At 48.4% G+C, this 25,788-nt stretch overlaps 1 protein-coding gene across 1 annotated transcript in view; it reads left to right on the top strand.

The window, feature by feature from the left end:
• The window catches only part of SHANK3 (SH3 and multiple ankyrin repeat domains 3), a 589,500-nt gene that overhangs the window by 501,799 nt on the left and 61,913 nt on the right, over positions 1 to 25,788 (top strand). The window contains exons 18-19 of the mRNA XM_090041443.1: positions 23,480 to 23,615; positions 25,588 to 25,668. Coding sequence (XP_089897569.1) covers positions 23,480 to 23,615; positions 25,588 to 25,668 — 217 coding nt within the window. The remainder of the gene's footprint in view (positions 1 to 23,479; positions 23,616 to 25,587; positions 25,669 to 25,788) is intronic.

Genomic DNA, 25,788 nt, shown 5'->3' on the forward strand with positions numbered 1-25,788 from the left:
TTGACCAAGTGCTCCTTCCAAGAGATATCTGAATAATTGAAGTCACCCATGACGACCATGTCCTGTGCTCGTGCGGCCTCTGCCAGTTCTCAGGTGAGTCCCTCCCCCTGGTTTGGTGGTCTGTAGTATACACCTACAGTTAGGTCTCTCTCACCAAGCCTCCCCTCCCCACGCAAAACCTCCATGCAGTTTGACCCAGAGGGTTTCAAGCTGTCCTTCTTTGGAGCAAATGTCAGCCTCCAAGGTAGTGTACTGCTTCTTCACATAGAGAGCTACACCTCCACCTTTCTTCCCTACTCAGTCCCGTCTGTGAAGGGCATAGCCCTCCATGGCTATGCACCAATTGTGTGAGGAGTTCCACCGGGTCTTCGTAATCCCTACTAGATCATAATACCCATGCTCCTGGCATTGGAGTACAGGCACCTGAGTCCTGCTGCTGAGGCCCTCAACTTCCTGTCACGCTGACAGAAAACTACTCCCTCAGCTCCTGCGAGAGTGGCTGTTCTAGTGTCCCTATCTACAGAGCTTGCTTCTAGTGTTGACTATGGCAGTAGTGAGTTGTTCAGTGAAATTATCCCACTTTGCTTTCTTGAAGTTGGAGCAATGTTGGACGGGAACTTCTGCATCTTCTCATGTCCTTGACATAAACTAGATGTTTTTCCAGAATCGTGTGCTAGCAATGACTCTCTCCATTGCTGCAATGAGATCCTCCTTCATACAGGTCTCACTAAGGCATCAGCAAATAAGCAGGTGCTCCATGATCTATACATCACTTGTATATATTTATGTCATTATAATAGCTCTATTTGATTGTGTTTGTTTTTGATCTTCCAGTTTGCATGCACAGGTGGTTCAGGCATCGCCATGTTGACCAGTCTGTATCAGCCCCTCTGGGAAGGTCCTTCTGGAGTTCCAGCTCCATTTCAGGGCATTTGGTTGCACATAATCTTTCCTTCTGTAACTTCAGTCATGCCCTGTCAGCCGTCATGTCCAAGGGTACAATACCAGTCACAAAACTCTTTGGCACTTTAAGGTATTTGGTTACTTCTGTATGACCATAGAGTGGATGCTGGGGTCTTCCACCTACAGTGATCTTTCTTTTTGGCTCACTGTCTTTCTTCTGGTACCAGGTGATGCAATGGCAGACAGTAAGTACAGGCTTTCCTTTGGTGTTGGCTTTAGACATCCTGTTATTTCATCGGAGCTGTCATTTAGAACTGGGTCTAGTTTCTTGGCATGAGCTGTTCATTCCCATAGCAGACATGCATACAGTGCAATGGAGTAACACAAGGCAATAGCAGTGGTTTATTGTGTAGCTGAGTTCACTCCCCACTTGGATGTGACTGACTTTTGAAATACGTTGTTGAAGGCTCTGCCTTTCCCTTTCATCTTCTCCACATGTGCTTTGAAGGTAAGTGTTCAGTCCAATGCAACCCCCACGTACACCAGGTTCGGGTGATTAGTCAGTGGGATTCCATCCCAAGTCATGTTTAATTTCTGCTTGACTTGGCAACTGTGAAAAGCTGGGACTTGCATCTTTGATTTGTAAGATGTTTGGTGTATGCTATGAATGGGGAATAGGTCCCACAAGGGCTTCGTTACAGAATCCAGCAAATGCCAGGTCGTGGTCCAGTGGCTGCTATCAAAGGAATCGGGAAGCTTTGGATCATGAATGAGCCCTAAATGATGTGCCTCTGCCCATGCTTCAGCCCATTCCCCATCTTTATTGGTTGTGTTGTATCCCCAGTTGACTCTATTACTGTTAAAGTCACCCATAGTCACTCGTGTTTTGTCATGGCTTGGGTCTGATGGACATGTAAAATTAAAGGTTTTGTTCAATGGCTTATAGACTGGTGTGATATAAATTCCACAGGTATCTATTGTTAGAATTGCAGTGTTTTCATCATCAGTCATAGCTGTTACATCGATAACGAGGTCAGGTTCAACAAAGGTTGCACTGTCACAGTGGTCTCTCAAAGGTGAGCTTCATCCCTGACATCTGGGGGCAGTTATCATTTGTCCCTCAGTGTGTCACTTGAAAACATAGTACTTGACAATCCGTGTCAGCACAAAATTTGGCAATAATTCCTTGTTTAATGACTGAAAGCCTTTCAGCATTCACAGGCATTCTTGTTTGTACCAGCCCTAATAGGGACTTTTCATGATGCTTATGATGACTTTGTGTAGCTTTGATCATAGCTTATTATGATATAGATATCCAAGTGCGTAAATCAGGTTCATGGTGTGATAGATGCAGCACTCTGGGTAAAAAGGGACATATATAATAACACCTTTTTTACGGTGTACATATCAATGGCATGAGCCTTTGTAGTAAGCAAGAGGAGATGGATATACTCGTGGATGAGAAGAAATACAATCTGGCCAGCATCGCTGACACTTAGTGGGATGGGTCTTAAGACTAGAACACAAAATTAACAGTTATAATGTGTTCCAAAATGAAACACAGCATTACCTGCTCAGGAGTCAAAGATGACTCAGAATTACTAATGAAAATAGATGATAACTTCTGCTTATGGGCAAGCTTGTACCGAACATGGGTAATTCAGTATTTGACTTCTTTCTGATGGAGAAAGCAGATCTAAATGGTAACAGAAAAAATAGCAATTGTCTTAATACCAGTGATCACAGTCTAATTTATTATTATATAGAGACAAAATATGGCACCAATCTGTAATTTGCATATCAAGAACTTTAGGGGGGGCAATTTTCCAAAGCTTAAAGCAGTTGTTGACTGGGATAATAAACTAAACATGAAGTGTCAGCTAGGAACATTCTACTTGATGTGCAAAAAAACACATTGTTGGAAAAAAATGTGCTGGGTAAGAAGCTATCCTGGCTGAAAAGAGTTTTCAAACTGGTTATAAAACTTTAAAAAGTATAAGAGGATGAAGGAGTACATGTGATAAATATAAATTAAAACTTGTAGGCAATGGATAAGGGAGGCTAAAGGAATCAGTAAAATATCAATGCCTGATAAAAATAATCTTTTTAATGTATTAGGAGCAAGGAAATCTAAATTCATATAGGCTGACTGTGACATGTAGATGGCAAATTGTAAATAGTGATGTAGAAAAGGCAGAAATGTTGAATAGCTATTTCTGTTCTGAATTTGGAACAAAGCAGGAGAATGTATCCATCCCATATGATGTTATGGATAGAACAGAAAGTTTACCATCTGTAACCAAGAAGAATGTGAGACAGCATCTGCTAAAATTAAACATTTTCAGATCAACAGGCCCAGACAACTTACACCCCAGTTTTAAAGGAACTAGATGAAAAGTTCTATGAACCACTGGTGTGAATATATAACTGATCTTGAAAAATTGGGCAAAATCTAAAGGACTAGAAATCTGCAGTATTTTCAAAGGGATGACCAGTTAGCCTACCATCAATCCTGGATAGAATAATTAAATGGCTAATTATGGAACCTATCAACAAAAAATTAGAGGCTAACTATGTAATTAATGCCAGCCAGCATGGTTTCATGGCAAGTAGATGATCTTGTTGAGCAAATTGTCTTCTTTTTTTTAGCTGACTGGGACGGGGAGGTGGGGGACTGGGACAGGACAGGATTATATATCTGATATCTGTGTCAATATATTTGGACCACTCCATGGCTCTTTTTCAGTTAGTGTCATGTGACATTCTGGTTTAAAAGTTTGCATTATATGGAAATAATGAGACACAGGTTAATTGAAAACTGCCCCACTGATGTATCTCAAAATGTAGTTAGGATGGAGATATCCATTGTTACAAATGGAGTTACCTCAGAGGTTAGATCTTGGTCCAGGGTATTCAGTAGTTAGGGTCTTTGCTAGTAAAGTTTGTAGGAGACCAAAATATTGGAGGGGTAGCAAATAATGAAGAGGTCAGGTTACTGTAACAGAGTGATGCGGGGCACTTGGCTAAATGCTCTTAATCCAGAAAGATGTATTGTAATAAAGTTAAAAGGAAGGGGGAACCATCAGGAAAAGAAGAACACAGGCTATAGCTACAGGACCGGAGGCAGTGTCTGGGAAAGCAGCAGTTTAGAGAAAGGGCTGTGAGGTGGCCACTGAAAATTGTGTCTCAATGCAGTGCTGTGGCAAGTGAGGCTAATGTACTAGATATCCAAAAAGGGAGTGTGAAGTTGAAGCAGGAACCAAATCTCACCCTTGTATACAAGCCAGAGATTGAGAATGGGTGTAATCAGAGACGGAGTGGAGATATGCGTGCTCCTTATAAATACATTCACAGGATGAAAGTTAGGGAAGGGGAAGAGCTTTTTAGGCTAAAAAATAAGTGACATAAGATAAATTGGTTCCAAACCAGCTATGGATAAATTTAGAGCTGGCTTTTAAAGAAGATATGTAACTGGCAGAGGCATAAAATTTTGGCATGGTCTTCCAGGCAAAGCGGCTGAGGACGAGGAACCTGCATCACTTTAAGACAGGGCAGAGTGGACACTTTATAGATTAACTGTAGTTTCGCCAAGATGTTAGACAGTGGATTTGTATAGGATGGTTGGGACAGGCAAGGGGTTAGACTAAACGATCCAGAGGCCCCTTCCAGCCCTATTCCTCTATGATTCGGTAATGCAATCCCCTGCTGAAGGCAGGGTCAACCCTGACTAAATAGAAAAGCAGGTTCCAAACAGAAAGCAGTAATTTAAATGCAAAGGAGAGGAAAGGGGGAAGATGGGCATGAGGGCACTGATGAGAGAAGTAAAGGTGAGTTGAAGAGGTCAAAGGCAAAAATAAAGCAGTAAACTCATAGGGACATTGGGGTTATAAATGCTAATCCGGGTAATGAGATAAAAACCCATTGTCTTGGTTTAGGTGATACTGAACACAGGCCAGTCCATAGGTGATTTCTGGTTCTGCAACTTTGTGTTCAAGTCTGTTTTTAAAGTTCTGTTTCTTAAGAGCAGCTCCTCTGAGGTCAGTGATAGGATGTCCAGGGAGGTGCACGTGGTCTGTCACAGGCTTGTGTGAATTTCTGGAATTGATGTCAAATTGGTGCTCATTCATTCTGTCATGTAGGGCTCACCCCATCTATCCATGGGGCACTGTAAGCAGGTGATGGTGTATATGGCGTTGGTAGAGGGGCCCTTCTGCTGGACTTCAGAGTATTCAGCTAACTGCCTCTCACTTGAAGATCAAGCTGTATATGTGTATGGAAGTCGTGTCAAGTGGCAAGATAAGATTTTCAATGAGCAGTGTGTGAGATATGTAGAATCATCAATATCCAATTCCCCGGTTTTGGTTATAGAGGTAATTCTCATTAGTCTGGTGATCCCAAGCTTACGAGGAGGCTGAGTGCTACCTACTGGCCTGTCATATGTAGGAGGCCAATGTAGATGCTATGGCTGTCTCTTCTGGTCTTAATTTCAATGAAAACAGTGAGCATTTGTTGTGTTTTAGTCTCAGCTATTGTTACATTTCACTAACCAGACTTCCTCTTGAGATACAGTAACAGAACAGCATCAACTCTCAGTCTCCTAACAAAGCCCAGCTTTTCCTAGGTGTATCTGTGTCTGACCCACCTGTTAAAATTGGCTTGGTTAGTCCCCAGCAAGAGCATTTGTGAGCCATTAAAGCCACTTGTTACAGCATTGTCTTTTAAATGACACTTTAGGTTAGCTGTTAAGGATCTGTTAGAAAGGGCTTTTTTCCTCCCTCTTTCCCCAGGGGAAAGTGCTGAACTTGCCTAGTCTCAGTTTAGGGTCTTGGGGGCACCTAGGAAAGCGAAGACTAGTCAATTCTAAGTGTAAGTTCAGGCAATCAGAACTCATAGTAGACCTATTTGACCACCTGGGCCGTAGGCTTTTAGCCCACTAGGTTACTGTGGGCTGCCGCTGTTGGGCAGCAGTGGGATCCAAGCCTTCAACTAATTCTGGGATATAAACAATGACAAAAAAATGGAGTGTCCGTGAGGTCAAAAGGTTAAAATTAGTGTACCCTTGGGGGGGCGGACTTGTAGTAGAGATTGTATATTTTACTAGACCAACAAGATTTTTGCAAAAATAATTCTTTAATTGTATGCTTTTGGGCACAAACACCCTTCATCAGACATTGGAGGAAAGATTGTAAAAGTTCTTCTGGGTAGAAATGAAAGTTCATATTTCATAGGATTTCACAAAAGAGATGGAGCCTCTCACCTTCTGTGATGGTGCAAATTACCTTGAAACAAAGGCAGGAGCAGGATCTCAGTTTTCAGGTGGTCACAGCTGCTTCCTGCTTGGGAAAATATGAAGATTTAATTTAAAAAGTCAGCTAAGATTCAGTATCTTCCATGTGTCAGGTATACAGGTTGTAGCCATATTGGTCTAGAGGAAAAGGCAATCAGGACTCATAGTAGAGATGATATCTTTTATCAAACCAACAAGATTTTTGCAAACAAAAATTCTTTAACTGCACTTCTTCCAGGAGTCTTTTTAGCCCTACCATACTAGAAGGTACTGCAAATGTCGGTGTGGATGCACTTGTAACAGGCGGTCAGTATGAGTATGAGTTGGAGTACTGTGCCCAGTTCTGGGCGCCACACTTCAAGAGGGACACAGAGGATCTGGAGAGCGTTCAGAGGAGGACCACTCACATGATTAGTAGTCTCTGTGAAAAACCTTATGAGGAGAGGTTGAGAGATCTGGATCTCTTCAGCCTATACAAAAGACAGCTGAGGGGTGACCTTGTAGCCACCTATAAATTTATCAGGGGAGGACAGCAGGGAATTGGGGATGCGCTGTTTACCAGAGTGCACCAGGGAGTAACTAGGAATAATGGATGCAAACTAGTGGAGAGTACATTTAGGTTAGACATTAGGAAGAAATTTTTTACAATCAGGGTGGCTAGAGTCTGGAACGGGCTGCCCAGAGAAGTGGTGCTGTCACCTAACTTGGAAGTCTTCAAGAAGAGGCTTGATAGACACTTGGCTGGGGTCGTCTGACCTCAGTCCTCTTTCCTGCCAGGGGCAGGGGGTCGGACATGATGATCCATTGGGTCCCTTCTGACTATAATCTGTGAATCTATATATAACCTATGAGTCTGAGGCCAGGTATCAGTCCTGGAAAAACTAAGAGGAGAGGAGCATTGTCATGGGTGACATAGCCACTGTCTTCTCTCAACTAAGATGGGACAACTGACGCCCAGGAAAAAGCCAGCCTATTAAATGGGTACTTTGCATCAGTCTTTCATCAGTCCCATGGGACGCCCATGCCCACCATGGAACAGGGAGGTCTGGGTGAGAGAGATCCCCTGCCCTCCATAAATGCTGACCTCGTGAAGGAACACCTTGAGAGGCTGGACACCCTCAAGTCAGCCAGCCCTGACAATCTGCACCCCAGGGTACTCAAGGAGCTGGTGAGCATCATAGCCCAGCCCCTGGCACGGGTCTTCAAGAGCTCCTGGCGCTCTGGTGTAGTGCCCGAAGACTGGAAGAAGGACAATGTGGTGCCTATCTTCAAGAAAGGGAGGAGAGTGGATCCGGCTAACTACAGGCCCATCAACCTGACCTCTATCCTGGGGAAGATCTTAGAAAAGTTTATTAGAGAGGCCTTCCTCAATGGACTGGCTGACACCAACATCCTGAGGGTTAGCCAGCACGGGCTTGACCAATCTCATTTCCTTCTACGACCAGGTGACCTATCACTTGGACAAGGGAGAAGAGATTGATGTCATTTATCTTGACTTCAGAAAAGCCTTTGATCTAGTATCCCATGATCACCTCTTGGCAAAACTGGCCAATTGTGGCCTTGGGTCCACCACAGTCCGCTGGCTGGGAAATTGGCTCTGTAGTTGGACCCAGAGAGTGGTGGTTGATAGTGTCCTGTGATCAGTGGGGTCCCCCAAGGCTCTGTCCTTGGACCCATATTGTTCAACATCTTCATTAATGATGTGGACATTGAAGTCAGAAGCGGACTGGCCAAGTTCACCGATGACACCAAACTTTGGGTCAGAGCATCCACACCAGAAGACAGGCGGGTGATCCAGATGGATCTGGACAGGCTCAGCAAATGGGTGGATGAGAACCTGATGGTGTTCAACACCGAAAAATGCAAGGCTCTCCACCTTGGGAGGAAAAACCTGCAGCATCCTTATAGGCTCGGCAGTGCTATGCTGGCTAGCACTACGGAAGAAAGAGACTTGGGGTCATCATTGACCACAAGATGAACATGAGCCTGCAATGTGATGCTGCAGTTAGTAAAGCGAGCAAAACGCTGGCTTGCATCCATAGATGCTTCTCAAGCAAATCCCAAGACATCATTCTCCCTCTGTACTCAGCCTTGGTGAGGCTGCAGCTGGAGTATGGCATCCATTTTTGGGCTCCACAATTAAAAAAGGATGTGCAGAAGCTTGAGAGAGTCCAGAGGAGAGCCACGCTCATGAGCAGAGGTCAGGAAAACAGACTGTACGACAACAGGCTGAGAGCCATGGGGCTCTTTAGCCTGGAAAAGCACAGGCTCAGGGGTGATCTGATGGCCACCTATAAGTTTATCAGGGGTGACCACCAGGATCTGGGGGAACGTTTGTTCACCAGAGCACCCCAAGGGATGACGAGGTCGAACGGTCACAAACTCCTGCAAGACCATTTCAGGCTGGACATAAGGAAGATTTCTTTACTGTCCGAGCCCCCAAGGTCTGGAACAGCCTGCCATCAGACGTGGTTCAAGCACCTACTTTGAATGTCTTCAAGAGACATTTGGATGCTTATCTTGCTGGGGTCCTATGACCCCAGATGCCTTCCTGCCCTTCGGGCAGGGGGCTGGACTTGATGATCCTCTGGGGTCCCTTCCAGCCCTAATGTCCGTGAAATCTATGAAACCCCAGACAGTGGAATTGGATAGTAAACTGGAGCTTATTCTTTAAAAATAATACATCCAGTCTTGATTTAAAGATTTCCAGTGAGGGTCAGTCCAACACTCAGGCACCAGTCTTCTCCCTACATAGCTAGCCGGAGACTGCTCTGGTCTGCTCTGAATATTCCCCTTGGGAAGCTAAATACACCATGTTTCTTCAGTCTCTTGGGTTATTTCTGTGTGGCACCAGACAGCATCGTGCTGAAAATTGCCACACCTGCTTCAGGCACACACTAGCTACTGAACCAGAAATAGCATATCTGCATCGGTGCTGCCCTGCCCCAGAGAAGCAGTCCTTCTGTGAAAGGCAAGATTTTCAAATCTTGAATCGCTACTGCACCTCTTTTCTGAATCCTCCAGTTTTGCCAAAATCCTTTGAAAAGCAGTGCCCTGACAGATCAAACTGCTTGAAGATTGTGGCAGGAACATTTATCATCAAGAGTGAACTGAGCCCAATTCTGTAGTCCAAAATAGAACAGCGAAGCGGTTGTGTAACCACGGAGGATTGTGGGATTGGGATCGCTGCAGGAAGGACCACTCCTCTGAGTCAGTATTGCAATCTCTGTGTTTCTGTGCTCTTAGATACCAATGCAATTTAGATTTTATGCCTCACATGTGATAGATCAGGTAGAATCTATTTCTGTGGGGGAGAAGGTCGCATTTAGAGAAGATACCACGGGAAAGATGATAAAGAGTTCTGTAAGTATAATGCTCAGATCAGAGAAGTCCCATGGGGAGCATCCTGATGTCTTCATTCTGTTCTTTGCTGCTTTTATATCATCTGTTTATGCTGTAACTTGTTACACCCTGTGACAAAATGTCTGTGTTAATTGCATACTTCACCCTGTGCAACCCAAAAAGGAGTTCATGTGCTTGAAACAAGATTTGTGAGCTGAGGTATCACGTGATTCATGTGCTTGACAGCTAAGAGCTTGTCCAGATAGGGGCACTCAGGGAAGTTGAGATAAATGAACCAAAGGTGGCCTGAGGCTACTTCAGACTATGTAGTTGTCCTCGGGGATTTAGGGCAGTCCACTCCACCATCTGGCCTGGCACTGAGACGCTAAGGTGCTGCATCCATCACAGATATGATTAGAGGCATTCCTGTTCCTTGGCCTCCACAGGCCTCGCTGGAGCATGGATTAATGTAAGCATTGACTAATGTGTATACAAATCACATGGAGACCCTGCAAATAGCGCGAACTGAAGCAGGCCCTGTGGATATGAACTAGGCGTTCTGTATATGGTTCACGGTAGAGCCACCGAGGCCAAGAGGTAGAGAGTGAAGGGATTAGACCAGTACCAGGACACCGAAGCAAGCATCTGAGTGACCTGGCCACAGGTGTCCATATCTGGTGGGAAGCGTGCCCAAATTGGTGAGAAGTAGGATGTGGATGATGTCACCTAAAGCTGTGTAAGTAACTGGTGAGAACTCGGATGTGTCTGCTGCAGCCACAAAGTTGTTTTGATCAGTGCATGTAAAAGGGCCTGGAAACTGAATACTCTATACAGTGTGTAGGGGCTATGGTCATGCCTGGCCTCTCTTTCCTGTAACAATGAGATGGTTAGGGGCACACAGATAGTGTCCTAGGAGCACATGCACAGACTGTCCACCCTGAGGGAGCCTGACATGACACTGACACCTGACCCCCAAGCAACACTGACAGGGTCAGATAACAGCACGAACAAAGTCTGCCCTAACAACACTGGAGACTCCTGGAGACCTACAGCCTCATCTCAGAGGTCTGTTACAAGATCATCCCCATCAGCATTTGCAGTGCCCAGTACTGGCAGTCCTGAAGAGATTTCCTAGATATAAAGTAAGATACCAAGAACGGCAGCAGGTATAATCAGGGGTATGGAGGGGCTTCCATATGAGGAAAGACCAAATAGGCTAGGACAGAGTAGAGTGCCAAAAATACCTGCAACCTTGTAAGATGTTGGGAGAGCCATGAGGGGTCTGATCCTTGTTGTAGCAGTGCAGCCCTGACCCCTTCCCTGCCGTCCACCCCAAGGTGTGCATGCCAAACAAACTGCCTTCACATGCCACGCTCTGGCACCCATGACAGGGGTTGCATACCCCTGGGCTAGGACTTTTCAGTCTAGAAAAGAGATGCTTAAGGAGCTGCCTGATACAGAATTACAAAATAGTACCAGTGCAGAGAACATGTAGACTATAGTAGGTCCTCAGCTGCTTGATGGTGATATGGTTCATTTGCTTGACCAAAGTTTGGGTAAGAGAAGAAGAGGCACAGGAAATGACCAGGCCAGGGGACATCACAAGGTGTGAGCCATTTTAGGAAACTCAGGAATACTGGTATGGAACAAAACTAGGCTAAAGGTTGCTAAACGTCACCTAGCATATATTTGGTGGTTTGATGTTAATAAGGCTATTTTTAAACAAAATGTAGCTTAGATATGGAATAATATTGGCATATATGTATTAATCAGTGGCACTTATTAGGAATATTTTTTGCTTTATTTAGTAAGGTTTTTGATATTTTAGCTCTGCAATAAAGTATAACAATGTGGGTTCATCTCAAAACCTTTGCTCTTCAGCTTTGAACTAGAAGTCCTGCTGAATAGCCCACCTGCAGATGGGCTAAGATAAGTGCTCTTTTAGAACTTAATTTGAAACCTAGGTGATAAGTCTTTTATCCTAACAGACTGGCCACCTGTTAGAGGTTCTTTACGACTTTAGTGCTTAGAGAAAGTAAATGTAAATTCTTTCAAATGTTAACAAGATTATTATTCCTTTAGATAAATTTATTTTATAGATTTTAATCATTTGCTTGGTAACCTGTATCTATACTGTTTTATCATTTATATCTGTTCTATGTTTATTATTGCACTTGCTATGAAAAATTTAGGTAAATTTTAATATTTAATTGTCATGGGCCAGACTCTGAACTTGTCTTGGTTCTCAGAATATATCTGAGGGTCACCAAAAGCAAGTAGGGATTTCTTGTTTACAGTGTCTCACGATACTGGAACTCAGAGACATAAAATGAAACTATTAGGTAGCAGGTTTCAAGCTACTCAAAGGATGTTCTTTTTCACATGGCAAGTAATTAACTTGTGGAACTCATTGCCACAGGATGTTGCGGAGCCTGGTAGCTTAATACAGCTCAAAAAGGGCATGTTGATGTTCATGTTGTGCCTGATTTCCCTTTTACATGTTGTGTTGCCACAGCACATAGAGATGTAACATCGTACATGTACTTAGCTCTTTAATCTTTCCTCCCAACCCTCTCCTCATCCTCTGATCGTAGCATTGCCCTTTTCAGAGCTTTCCAGGTTGTCAGCATCTTTGTGGCGATGAAGTGCTCAGAACAGAACATAGCAATTGCAGATAGAGCAACATGGAGACAAATCTTTGGACTTGTTCAGCTGGTGCCTAAGACAATGGCATCTTAGTCCCACTGCTGCAATCAAAATGTCATCAGCATTCATAGATCTATATTTCCTGATTTTCACCCCAGAGGCAGGAAACAGAGGAAGTTGTCCTTTGCCCTTGTTTCTAATCCACTGAGCCTTAATGACAAAGGTTTCATTAGGCATGGTGTCTTCAGCACCAAGCCAGAGGCTGCTGACTGTACAGTTACCTCCCTAAGATGAAGGATCCCAGTTGGTTCCTGCAGTAGCTGCATGCAGTTAACCCAGCATTGCTCTGCGGGGTTGGGTTCAGGTTTCAGCAGGAGTGAGATGTTCAGGGTCCCTCAGCAGCCAGCACACCACAGGTCTGGCTGGTAACTCCCCAGGGAGGAAAGCGTGCAGCTCTTCCAGGTCTGCAAGGATTTCTGGAGTTTAGGCTTTGTTTTCTTCCTCCGTTCTTTATGCCAGTGGCCAAAGGTGCTGTGCTCAGCACCTACTGAAGATAGTAACACCCAGGTTTACCAGGGTGGTAATAGCTTTATCTGCACCCAGAAAGGTGCACGATCTCCATCTACTGAGAAAAAAGCATTGCACCCATGTGCTAAGACTAGCACAGCAAATGGAAGACAAAAAAGGCCCGGGATAGACATAGTGTCAGAAGAGACCCCGAAGGATCATCGTGTCAGAAGGAACCCTGAAGGATCATTGTGGTTTTAGGTATGGAGAGCAGTTCTAGAGAACACAAGAGAAGAGCAGAGGGGAGAGAAAGTCTAGCAGATGGGTATGGGTTTAGCCAGTTCATCAGTGACAAAGCGTACTAAATGCCAGAGAGAACAGAGAGGCAATTAAAAGAGAATAAAGCAATTAAAAATACAAGGAAAGAAATAGGATCAGAGTGAATTTTGAAGAATTTAGCTTCTCCATCTGGGGAAAATCCATCCAAAATTCAGACCTTCAATGGGAGGGAAAAATCTGGGGAATGCTGATGCCAAAGGAAGTGCATATAGCATGACCAACAAATTGTTGCTCAAGTGGAACTAACAGTAATGTTATCATTAATGTAGCTTAACATTAACAAGATATTTCCGTCACATCCAAGATTTTACATCCCAGATATACAAGGAGCTCATTAGACCCTGTCTTGAATCTTGTGTACAACTCTGGTCGTCCACATTTAAGGAAAATGGATTCACACTGCAGTGTGGACAGAGAAGGCCTTCCAGGGTATCAAGGAGATGGAGGGACTGCCTGGCACTGGCTCCCAGTAGGTTTCTGAGTGCAGCTCAAGGTGCTGACTTTGACCTATAAGACCCGAAACAATCTGGGTCCTATGTACCTAAGGACTGCCTTCTCCCTTACCCCCACTGTGATCCCCAAGGTCAGCCAAGGCAAACCTCCCACAAGGACTGTCAGTGTGCTAAGTCTGCTTGGCTCTAACGCATGGAAAGTTGTTTTCAGCAGTTGCTCCTGAGCTCTGGAGCTCTTGAGGCTGCTGGAACCTGAGCCCGGACATCTTTCAGAAGCACTGTAAGACCTTCCTGTTTGGGCAGGCATTTAGCAAACAAAGCCAGGCTAGAATATTCTTCAGTGGGTCTCTATTTTATGCTTTTTCCTGTTCTGTGAGCATTTTTCCGGCTTCATACATTATTCTGTTCTTTACTGTAAGCCACTCTGAACTGCTGTTGGAAAGGGCAGCATATAAATGAAATAAATAAATACCTTATGAGAAGAAAGCAAAGGGACCTGGCTTTTAAGCCTAGCCAAGCACAGGCCATGAGAGAACATGATTGCTGCCTCTAAGTACCTTGAGGTAAGCACCAGGGAGCAGGAAGAGCTGTTTTAAGATGAAGGGCAATATTGGCATGAGATCAATGAAGATAACCTTGTCATGACCAAATGTGCATGAGGTGGTCAGAGCAAGTTGTCTAACCAGACACAGTAAGAGGCTTCAGAATTAGCTTTCCGTAGAAGCAGTCGGGCAAAACCCTTAGCTTTAAACTGAAGCTTGGCAAGTTTGTGAAACGGATTACATGCTGTGCTTACATGGCCAAGCAGGAGACTGGGCTCAGCCACAAATTGCCTGTTATCACTTGTTAGATTATAAGGGGAGTGGAAAGGTGCCTCCAGACTTAGCAGCAGGTTGGGCAGTGTGTTCCTTTGTTCATTTCCTGGGTCCTTCCCCAAGAGGCTATAATGTGTTGGTACTGGCCTGTGTGATGCACCAGTCCTCTCTGTGGACTGAGACCTTGTAGTGGTGGAAGACAAAAGTGCTATATCAGTCTGCTCTGGGCCATAAATGTGACCCCCCCCACCTCACTCCCCAAATTACCATGGAGGGAAAGACCCTGGAGGTAGTTGAGCACTTCCCTTACCTCTATAGCCACCTCTCTCCGAGAATAAACATGAATGAGGAGATCCAGCACAGGATCTGGTGCCCAAATGCCTCCTTGGGAAACTGCTTCAGCATGTCTTTCTGAAGATCACGAAGAATAAAGACACTAATATCCAGGTCTGCAATACAGTCGTCATCCCTGCTGTCCTCTACGGATGTGAAATGTGGGTGACCTACCATTGTCATCTCAGAAGCCTGGAGAGGTATCACCAACAATGCCTCTGAAAAATCCTCCACATCAAATGGAAAGATCACTGCACAAAAGCTGAAAAGGGATCTGAAGCGAGTGTTACCAGCATTTAGTCAGTGATCCTCAAGCATCAGCTTCACTGGACTGGATGTTATGTGCAGATCCCTTACTTCGACTTCCAAAAACAAGTGCTCTACTCCCAGCTTAGCATAGCCTGCAATCATGTGGTGGCCAGAGGAAGCACTGCCAGGATGTTTTGAAGGCATACCCCAAGACAACGGACAGTGATGTGGAGAGTTGGGTGGACCTGGCTGCCAACCAACTCCAGTGGCCCTACAGTCTCAAGCAAGTGGCAGCCTGTTTTGAGAAAAGGTGCCTTGCCCTCAAAATAGAGAAAAGAGAGCAGAGGAAGGAAAAGGAGAGGGATCTCAGCCTGCAGCCTACTCCCCTCTGCAGAAAGACCTGCAACTTCTGTGGATGAGTTTGTGGACTGGACTCTTCAGTCACCTCAAAGGCCATCAGTGGGGTGTGGTAGAGATCCCAGTCGGGGTGCCGGACCCAATGATCTTGCAAGGTCCCTTCCAGCCCTAATGTCTATGAAATCTATGTCTATGGCCTGGGGGTTTATGGCAGTATTCTGGAAAATAGATGTTGGTGCAAACCCCACCAGGCTGTGGAAAGGCCTACAGCCTATGTTTTCTGCTCCATAAACAGGTGCCCTAAACACTTGGGCTACAGTGTGGGAGGGCCTCCTCCTCTATGAAACAGGTACTTGTCCTACAGCTGTCTCTGGGGAGTTATGTGGCATTGCACACTGTTCTGGGCAGAACAGGATTCCAGCAGCGTAAGTGGGCAGATAAGATGCCTTTCGAACTGACTCAGACGGACAAGTCAAGTTTTACAGAGGACTAGGATGTAAAATCCATGTAAATGGCCCAAAATGCCACTTATGTGACTAACGTTAGCCACATAAAATGTTTTTAGGGCCAAAGTGCCTCTTCTTCACACCATCAAATCCCACTGAACCTGACTTGAGGTACAAACAGTTGAAAATCACCTTCTGTTACCTGCAATATCAGCAAAAGGACTTCAACAGCCTGCCAAGGTAATAATTGAGTTTAGGCCATTCAGTGCAGAGTGGGTCCATAGCACTTCCACAGCAGCATCAGGAGCATATGCTGCCTCCTGCCTATGGTCACTCATTTGTAGGTGGGGCCGGTTAAATTAAAAGTCATGCAGGAGCGGCAAAAATGTTCAATATGTTCAATAAATACTTGTTGGTGTCTGGAAAGAAGCAGGTTGTTGTGCTTCTATCACATGAAATGAAAAAGTCCTGTTCCTCTCCCTTAGAAGCTGAGGAGGGTGGCAAACATCAGCAAAGGATAACATTTTTAAATTAGCAAGCCTGCATAACTTGCACCCAAGTGTCCAAAAAGATTTGGCTAAGCAGATCTCTGGCCTGTAGCATGTGGTTTTTAATAAATCGTGAGATACTGGGGATGTGCTGGGAGACTGAGCTAATGTGCCAGTGTTCAGCAAGGGCAAGTAGAATGACCTGGCTAATTATAAGTTAGCCTGTCAAAAAAAGGGAAAAGCTGGTACAGGCTTCACTTGATAAAGAACTTAAGAATAGAATAGATGCCAGTCAGCATCTGTGGAAAGCAGATCCTGTCAGACAAACCTGATTTCATTCCTTGATAGGATTACAAATTTGGTTTGTAAAGGGAGATGCCTACATGTAATAGACTTCTGTAAGTTATTTGACTTAGTACTCTTTGACATTCTCATTTCCAAATTGTCACTATATGATACCAATGAAGCCCAGAATAAATGGATTAAGACTTGGCTCTGTGACAGATTTCGGTGAGCAGTGGTCAGTGAGGAATCCTCCTCAGATGGTTTTGTTTCCAATGTAGTTCTGCTGAGATAAGTATTTGACCAGTCTTATTCAGCATTTTCATAAATGATCCAGAAGTCAATATAAATCACTGCTGGAAAACTTGCAAATGGCTCAGAGTGGTAAATAGGAGTGAGGACAGCACAGTCATACGGAGCAGTCTGGACCACTTGGGCCTCTTGCCTCATGTGCACCAGAAGCTGGGAAGCATCGGGGGAGAGAGGCCGGACTCGGCAGGAGTAAGAACATGAGGGAACGTCCAACAGGGAATCTGGTCCCAGCCCTGCTTCTTCTTCAGGCTTTGTCATTTAGGCCAGACGTTTCACAGGTGGCCTCTCCACGGCGTGTCACTCATTCTCTGGATCCTTAACGGGAGGCTGATCTATCTGCAGGAGGCCTGAGCCTGCAGCGCTGCATCCAGAGGGCATGGACAGTCAGGGCTCTGGCAGGGAGGCTGCATCAGCAGCAGAAGTGGGCAAGGTCAGGAGACCGCAGGTCCAACCCAGCCTCTGCCGGTGATGGGCGCGTTGCAGGAACATCTTGGTGCCCTGCTGTGGGTCAGCACCTGGGCCAGCAGGGACAATTCAGCCTCACCCTGTAGCACATCCATAGAGCACCAGGCACTTCCATAGAGCAAAGCACGTCCCTCCTCACAAAGGGAAGCTGTTGTGTGCCACAGGCAGGAAAGAAGACAGACTGAGGCCCTGGGAGGGCAGGGAACAGATGAGGTGACAGACGCCCAGGCAGTCCCAGCAGGTGGGTCAGGCCCCATCCATCCTGAGCGATGGGGAAGTCCTTCCCAGAGCTGAAGTCTGGCAATAGTTTGATCCAGAAGGTGTGAACAAGACATGCTGGGCAGGCATCTAAGCAGGAGCTCAGGTCTGCCCTGCCAGGTGCCCTGCTTCCAACTTAGGTAAACCCCTGACAGGGAGAGAGAAAATCTAAAGTGCATCTGGGGTCCCCAAATACATCTGACCACAGTGGACCCGGGGCGGAGGGCACAGTGACCTGCGTTTCACTGTCTCCAGCCCGAGGCACGGTCACAGTTCAGTCATCACTGTCTTTGCCCAAAGCTGCAAGGTCTGCAAGAGCACAGGGAGCATGGCAGAGCATCACAGAGCCTGGTCCTAGCAGCTGAGGCAGCGGCTGGTGAGCACCTGTGCCTGCTGGGGCAACACATATGTTGTGAGCATCCCAAGGCCTGAAACAAGGGCACGGAGGATGAGGCCTCAACCCCGTGTTCAGGAATCTTGGCTCCCGGTGACCCTTGGCTGCTCTTACCAACACTCATATCAGTTGTCGTTGGTGTTTCTCAACAGCCTGGGGGGTGTTGCAGTGCCCTGAGCTCTCCTTTGAAGGCTGCTTTTATTCTTTGCCCTGGGGTAGAACTGATTCAGTCAAGCTCGAACATGCACCCTAGGCTTCAAAAGCTGCCTGACCTGTAGTACTGAGCCCGAATGATGAGCATAGGAGGTGCCTGGTTGCCTAGAGGCAGGACACATCACTGACAGGGGTGTGTGTGGCTCCGGGCTAAACAGTCTCCACTTCGGCTGTGTCCCAGGCAGGAGCACCTGGACCCTGGTGCTGACCTGCCTAGGGCAGGTGGGTCCAATTAGGCTTCCTCCAAAAGGGGTTTTCTGGCCTCTTCTCAGTCAGCAAAAGGCACTGCCTCAGATGGACAACGGACATTTTACAAAGCTTCTAAAAAGAAGTGGCAGAGACCTCTGTCTCTGGAGCCTCATCTCAAACTTCTGAGACCTCCAGCTCTTTACAGCTCAAGGTTCAAAGCCAGGTTTACCAAGCAGCCCGAGGGATCCTGGGCATTGTGCTCGAGCAGCCCAGGGGATCCTGGGCGTTGTGCCTTGCACTTGCACGCCCAGATTTTCTGATGCTCTGCTCCTGTCTGATTGCTCCAAGGGGAGCAGGACCGCTGCTCTTAGTGCCGGCCAGTGCAGCACAGACTGCCAGGACTGCCATACCAGTGGCATCAGCAGTGATGCTGCCAGTACCGATGACTGTCGCCAACAGCACCTGTTCCTCTTGTGTCTGTGGGCCCTGGTAACTGTCTTGTTACCATCTATGGGTAAAGGTGCCTCCAGAACAAGACCGAGTCCCCCAGCTGCACCACAGGTCTGCAGAGGGGCCAGGACATGGTTGCTGTCATTGGTAGTGGACTCTCATCATTGCCCTTCACAGGAGCTGCAGCAGCAGATGTAGGTTTCTGCATCTGTTCAACACCATCCTCAAAATCAAAGATCAACCACCTCCAGTTACAGCAGGCGAGGTTTAGGCTGGAGTTGAGGAGGAGATGTGTGTGTCTGAGGGTGGTCGAGCACTGGAACAGGTGCCCGGAGAAGCTGTGGACTCTCCATCCCTGGAGGTTGTGGTAAGCAGGCTGGACAGACACTTGTCTGGGCTGGCTTAGTCTGAGATGACGCTGCCTTGAACAGGGGCTGCACAAGATGATCTGGTCAGGTCCCTTCCAGCCCAACTTTCCTATGATCCTATGATCAGTGGTACTGGCAAGACTGTAGCTTAAAGCCTGAAGCAAACCTCCTACCAGCACTGCTCTGATGCAATGCACCCTGACCCCCAGATTTCATTAGATGCACCTTTGAGACACACTTCTGAGGTGTTTTCACACCTTGAGAGGTGCCCCTCAGCCCCAAACCCCTCTCTTCCTTGACCTATAGCATCTCCTTTTGACAGCTAGAAAATCACACCCAGTCATGTGCTCAAAAATCATAGATTCCCCCCACTCTGTAGGAGAAGCCTGCCTGCCTGCCTGCCTAGTCACATGCTCTGAAATCACATTGCTTGCTGACAATAAGTAAGGTATAAAAGATAACAGGAGAGTTAGGATAAAAACAAGAGCAGTCCTAAGAAATCAGTAACCAGATACTGAGCTACAGAGAGAGATGTAAGAATGAACAGCAGAAGAACATATCAGAACAACGATGCTTCCTCATCCCTGCCCTGAGCGCACAGCTCCGGCTCCGGCTCCGGCTCCGGCTCCGGCTCCGGCTCTGGCTCTGCTCCACAGGGTAGAAAGCAAATGCAGCCTCTGCCCTTCCTGTCAAAGCTTCCTGGACATTGCCTGTCAGCCTGGTTCACACAGCCGCTGGCTGCGCTGTGGGACAGAAGCACTTTTGGCCCAGGAAACTTGAGACAAACGCTTGCTGTCATGGCAAATCTGAAATATGGTTTCTTATCTGGCCGTTACATACATTATCCATTGGATTCGTGGGAAGCATGTACTAAGTATATAACCCCCTGCTCCACCACAAGTATGCATCAGTTTTCAGAGTGGTAGTTTTTTTCTCACCTGATTTGATGATCTGCTTAGGTCCCTTCTGACCCTACTAACGATGAAACTATGAAATTTATAATTATGCCCAGGAGAATATTTACATCCTCAGACATAAAGAGTACTAATCCTGTATCCTATGGATGCCGTCTCTCACCTGACATCCCCACAGGGAGAAGTCCCCTTCCCTGAATGGCCTGGTGTTATTCTCAGCACAGACCTCTCCTTTTAAAAAGTAAATTCTCCAGCCCTGCCTGGTGGGTTCTCCACCTCTGCATCTTTATCGCATCGTTGGCCCGGCTTGGCATCCTTGGCATTCCTCCTGCTACAAGTCTGCTTCTGCCATTCAGCCAAGGCCAAGTGCGTCATCCTCTCACTGTTGCAGGGTTCAGCCGTAGCTGCCACGAAGCACGGCACGCAGCTGCGGGGCCGCCAACGGAGCGGTCGTCTGTGCAGTGAATGCTACTGCTATGCTGCACTCATTAAGACTCAGGGGTGAGGCGGAGGTCAGTGGGAGTATATAGCCCAGCTCCCACAGGAAAGCAATACAGACCTTGTTCATCAAGTCAGGCAACCTGATACTTCTCCGGAGGTAGGAATCCCCTCAAACAGTCTCTCTTGCACCCAGCAGCCAATTGACTGTTCAGCTGAGTGGAGTGCTGCATCGTTTTAGATCTTCCCAACTTGTCTCCTCTCTCTGGAAACCAGTGGCACCCTCTGTACAGTTTCTGAAATGGGCAGTTGGGGTTTAGAGCCTGTGGAAGGGGGTGCACCTTCCAGCTCTCAGCCTTTCCCCCTGCAGCCCAGCCCCTTCTCTGCTCAGCCATCCCGTTCACAAAGCATTACTATGCAAGTTCTAACTGGAATTTGTCTGGCTTCAGCTTCCAGGTTTGATTCTTGTTCCTTCTTTCTCTGACTGATTAAAGAACTCTTTAATATCCAGTACCCCGCACCACCACCCCCAGACCCCCCCCCCCCCCCCCAAAAGCACTTACTCATTGTAACCAAGTCACCTGTTGGCCTTCTTTCAATGAGCAAAACAGGTTAATCTCTTCAAGTCTTTCACTGTCAGGCATCTTTTCCATCCCTCAAATCATGTCATGGCTCTTTTCTGCACTGTCTTCCATTCTTCAACATCCTTTCAAAATATGGACACCAGAATTGGATAGCCATCAACAGTGCTGGATTAACCCTTTAGTGGGCCCTAGGCAGACAAACTTGTGGGTCTCTACTTATTACTGTATATTTATATTACTTTTTTCACTCAGTAATTACAATAGGTAAAATAAGCACAATTGGGCCCCTTCTTCGCTTAGGACCGTAGGCATGTGCCTAGTTTGCCTATGTGTTAATCCGGCCCTGGCCAGCTATTACCGCATTTGCCAATGCTCGGTGCAGAGGTAAAATCACCTCCCTGCCTCTACTTTCTACTACAGCAATATTCCTGCTTGTTCTGTACTTCTCTTCTCTCACAAGAGAGATGTCGATATAAATTTATTAATATCTGTGAGGACTTCAAAGCATACAGTGAGAAGCACTCACTAAAAGACCACAGGGAAATGATTAATGTAGTCCTCAGGACAGACTTTGGCTGGTGTGCTGTCAGTGAGAGGGACCACTAATTGAGTGATGTTGAAAAGAAGTCATTAACAGCTGTGCATTGAAAGAGGCAGGGGTCCTGTGGAAGATTATATCACAGGGCAGAATTGATGCCTGAATATTGGCCATTCCTAACTTTAGAGTTCATGGCTTTTTGCAAGCTCAGCAAAGTTCTTTTAATATGCCTATTTGCATTTTAAATGTTATGATGATCATTAGATAAAGTGAGTAGCAAGCATTCACTCCTCTGCTCCTCCATTTATCTACCATTAGTTAGTAATCATGCTTCCCAAAGATCAGGAGATGTCAAAGCACTTTACAGACATGGCTATGCAAGGGTGCCAACCTCTGCTTTGCAAAGGAGCTGGCAGTCACAGGGAGGTCAGGGCAGTCTTAGGGTATCAAAAAAATGAACAAACTGCAGCTAGTTAATGAGGGCAGGGACTCACTATAAGACAGTTATTCCATGGTGACTGTCTGTGCCCATTCCTATGCAAGTATATCTAGATATACTAGAAATGAAAGGGAGCAGAGAAGGGCAACAAAGGTCATCAGGGCTATGGGATGGCTTGGATAAGAGGAGGACTTAAAAGACTGGGACTCTGGCTTAGCAAAGAGATGACTGAGGGGGAATAGGATCAAGGTCCATAAAATAATGCATGTGGTGGGGCAGGTAGGCTGACTTCAGGATGGATGTGGAAAAGCTCAAGAGTGTCCAAAGGAGGGCCACATGCATGATTAGAGGCCTAAAGAGCAGGTCATACGAAGAGAGGCTGAAAGACTTGGGGCTGTTCAGCCTGGAGAAGAGAAGACTCAGAGGGGACTTGGTGGCAGCCTATAAGTATATTAGGGGCATACATCAGGGCCCAGGGGAGCATCTGTTCACCAAAGCACCCCAGGGGAGGACAAGAAACAATGGGCATAAACTGACTGAAAATCGCTTCAGATTGGACATAAGGAAAAACTTCTTTACAAGTCGAGCGCTGAGGCCCTGGAGCAGGCTCCCCCAGAGGTGGTACCCACCCTGGCCATCTTCAGAAAGTGTCTTGCTGCCCACCTTGCTGGGGTCGTCTGATCCCAGCAGTCTTTCCTGCCCGAGTGCAGGAGGGCTGGACCTGATGATCTTGTAAGGTCCCTTCCAACCCCTAACATCTGTGAAACTATGAAACTGTGACTTTCAGAGGTGCTGATCACTCCCTCTAGAGGCTAAAGAAGAGTTTCATGGTCAGTATTTACGAAAATCAGTGTCCTTGTTTAAGCGTCTAAGTTTTGGGTGTTCAGCTTTTCAATCTCCCCCGTGTCACCGTAGTCTACATCTTAATACTCAGTGTCATGGGGATTTATGTCATGCCCAAACTGTCTAGGAGCCAGGAAGCCTCTGTGCATGATTCAAGAACTAGGCAAAAGGCAGCGTGTGCCTGGTGCAAAGAGTGACCAAACACCTGTGACCTGGGACAAGACACTTAACTGGATAGCTGGGAGAGATGCTAGACAAGCTCTCCAGGACAACAGCCCTCATTCAGGGCTGGGTGCTTGGAAGCCCATGTAACCTCTCCCAGCTGTGCAGCTGGTCCAGTGAAAGACATCACCCCAACAGCCTTGCTTCTCGCATATCTCCTGGACCATCACAACTCCAACAGCCCTCCAGCCCTATGCAGAACAGGACAGAGTAGAGGCTCTAGGCAGGTGACCGGATTTCCTGCCCCTGGCACTCCAGTCTGATGCACATGCCTCTTTGGGGTGAGCTGTAAGGTTTGAACACGGCTCTTTCTTGGCACTACAGGGGCCTTCACCTCTTCTCTTCCCAGACCTTGTTCTCTTTGGTATAGGCCAGGCTTCTGCTGACCAGTCTGTTTGTGTCTCAGGTGAATGGTGTGAACGTGGTGAAGGTGGGGCACAAGCAGGTGGTGTCCCTGATCCGTCAAGGGGGAAACCACCTGGTGATGAAAGTCGTCTCTGTCAGCCGCAAGCCAGAATCGGAAGAAGTTGTTCGGAAAAAGGGTAGGTGCAGAACGGCGGGGATTTGCACAGCCCAGTGTTTGCGGGAACAGAGCTGGGGCCTCTCCGGGGGACCTGAGATGTGCAAGGGGGAGGTCCCTGGACAAAGCTGCTTACTGGAGGAGGTAACTGCATCGCACTCCCCAGAGCACTGCAACCACCCCCATGCAGGCCAGAGAGCGGCAGCACTGCCCCATCCCCATCGCAGCCCCCACGGCTGCAACAGCAGTGGCCTGCACTCGCAGTGCGGGGCGTTTGCCATCCTGACCGAGGGGCAGGTCCCCGAGGGCGGAGGAGCTGCCTAGGGGTAGAGCCCAGCTAGGTGCGGAGGGCTCTGCAGCCCCAAGATGCTGGCAGAGGCTTCCTCCTCCCCTGCCCTTTGGGAAGGGTGCAGGGAAGAGGGGACCCCTTTTTCTCCTATGCCAGAACAAAGCTTCCAGCCGGCTGCCACCCACTGAGGGGCTGCCGGGCATTTGCGAGGCGTCTGGCCCCGGGCAGCTGCCCGAGCGCGGACAGGGGGAGGCACGGAGGACCGGGGCGGGTGCAGGTTCAGCCGAGCGGGTCCGTGTGCGGAGAAGGAGCCCCGGGGCACGGAGCGGCTCCCGTGGGGAGCGTGGCTGGGGCTGACGCAAGGGGGACCGAGGCGCTCTGGGAGCAGCACGCGAGGAGAGGGGGAGGAGGCCGCTCTGCGCGCTGACACGAAGAGCTGTAATTATGTTGTCACCGCACAAGAGCACGAGTCGTGGGAAAGACCGAGGCTCAGGCGCCAGTGCTGGGATCTCTGCTGGCGCCACGCTCCCCCTCCTGTCACGCTTCCCCACCCTGAGCTGCACGGGCCCTGCCCCGAGGGACTGACCGACTGCTGTTCCCAGCCCCGGGGCCGAGTGCGGCGTGGTGCGGCGCGGCACCGGGGCCTGGCACCCGTGCTTGTCCGCATCCGGCGCACTCCCCTGGCCAGGGCGAGCTTGCTGCCGGGGTCCGGCCTGCCCTGCCCTGCGAGCGGCAGGGCAGCCATCGGGCCCGCGCACCCTGCTGCGAATGGAGGCCTGTGTGGGACTCGCGCTCCCTGCCCGAATCCGCCCCTGTCGGGATTTGTGATGCAGGCAGCTCCAGCACAAGCCTGAAGCTCTGGTTCCCATGGCAACGCCCGAGCGTTGAATCCTGCATTGTTAGCGAGCGAGCAGGCGGGGAGGAGGCACCTGAAGTGAAGAGGAAAAGCCTTCAACTCGTCTGCACTTCTGTGAGCTCATGGCATGGACCAGCTCTCCTGCTCACCCACCGGCCGGCCTGGCTAGGGAGCCCCTCTCGCCAGCCCTGCCCCTTGACATAGCGCCCACGCCGTGTGGGCTTTGCCACATGAGCCACGTGCCTCCTCCGCCTGGCACCGAGACTCGCCTCTCCGGAGCGCCGCTCGGGCGGCGGGAGCCTCGCCCGGGCCCGGATACAGCCTGAAGCCAGAGGCGAGGGTGGGGCGGGCTGTCGCGTGGCGCGATGGAGCCCCTGCGAGGAGCGGGGGCCTGAGCACCAGCCCCCCAGGCCTCCTGGACGCGGCCCCTCTCCCGCCCTCTGCCCATGGCGCGCGTGGAGGGGAGCGGCCACCCGCACGGCGCGCCGAGCCCCGCAGGCAGGCTGCCAGCCGCCTAGACGTGTCGTTCGCGAGAGGCTTTGACAACCGGACCTGCGGGGGCATGAGCAGCCCTGGGGCCACACCGCGGACTCTCTTGTGCTGAGGGGCCGTGGTTACCTGGGCGCAGCGACGTCGCCGTGCCCCAGCGCCGGGGGCCTGGCCCGTGCCCTGGGACCATGAAGAAGTTTGCCTCCACGCGCAGCCTCAATAAGATTCTGCAGCAGTGCGACTCCTCTTCCCGCGAGTACGAGGAGATCCAGGCTGTGGAGAAGAAGTGGCACCTGCACTTGGCCACTCCTCGTAAGTTCCTGGACAAGAAATGCAAAATGCCATCTCTCTTCCTTTCAGCCCCACCGCCGCCCAAGAGAGCCCCCAGCACCACGCTGACGCTGCGCTCCAAGTCCATGACGGCGGAGCTGGAGGAGCTAGGTAAGCACGGGGCACGGGAGCGCTTGCACGAGTGCACGGCTTCATGAGGGCTTGCATGGGCTGTGGAGCGGGCGTGGACCCACCCCGCAGACAGCCATGAGTAGCACCCCCTTCCCAGAG

Source organism: Crocodylus siamensis, chromosome 4 (genome assembly GCF_052110815.1).
Source record: "Crocodylus siamensis isolate JL-2025a chromosome 4, ASM5211081v1, whole genome shotgun sequence".
In the NCBI taxonomy this organism is placed as follows: Eukaryota; Metazoa; Chordata; order Crocodylia; family Crocodylidae; genus Crocodylus; species Crocodylus siamensis.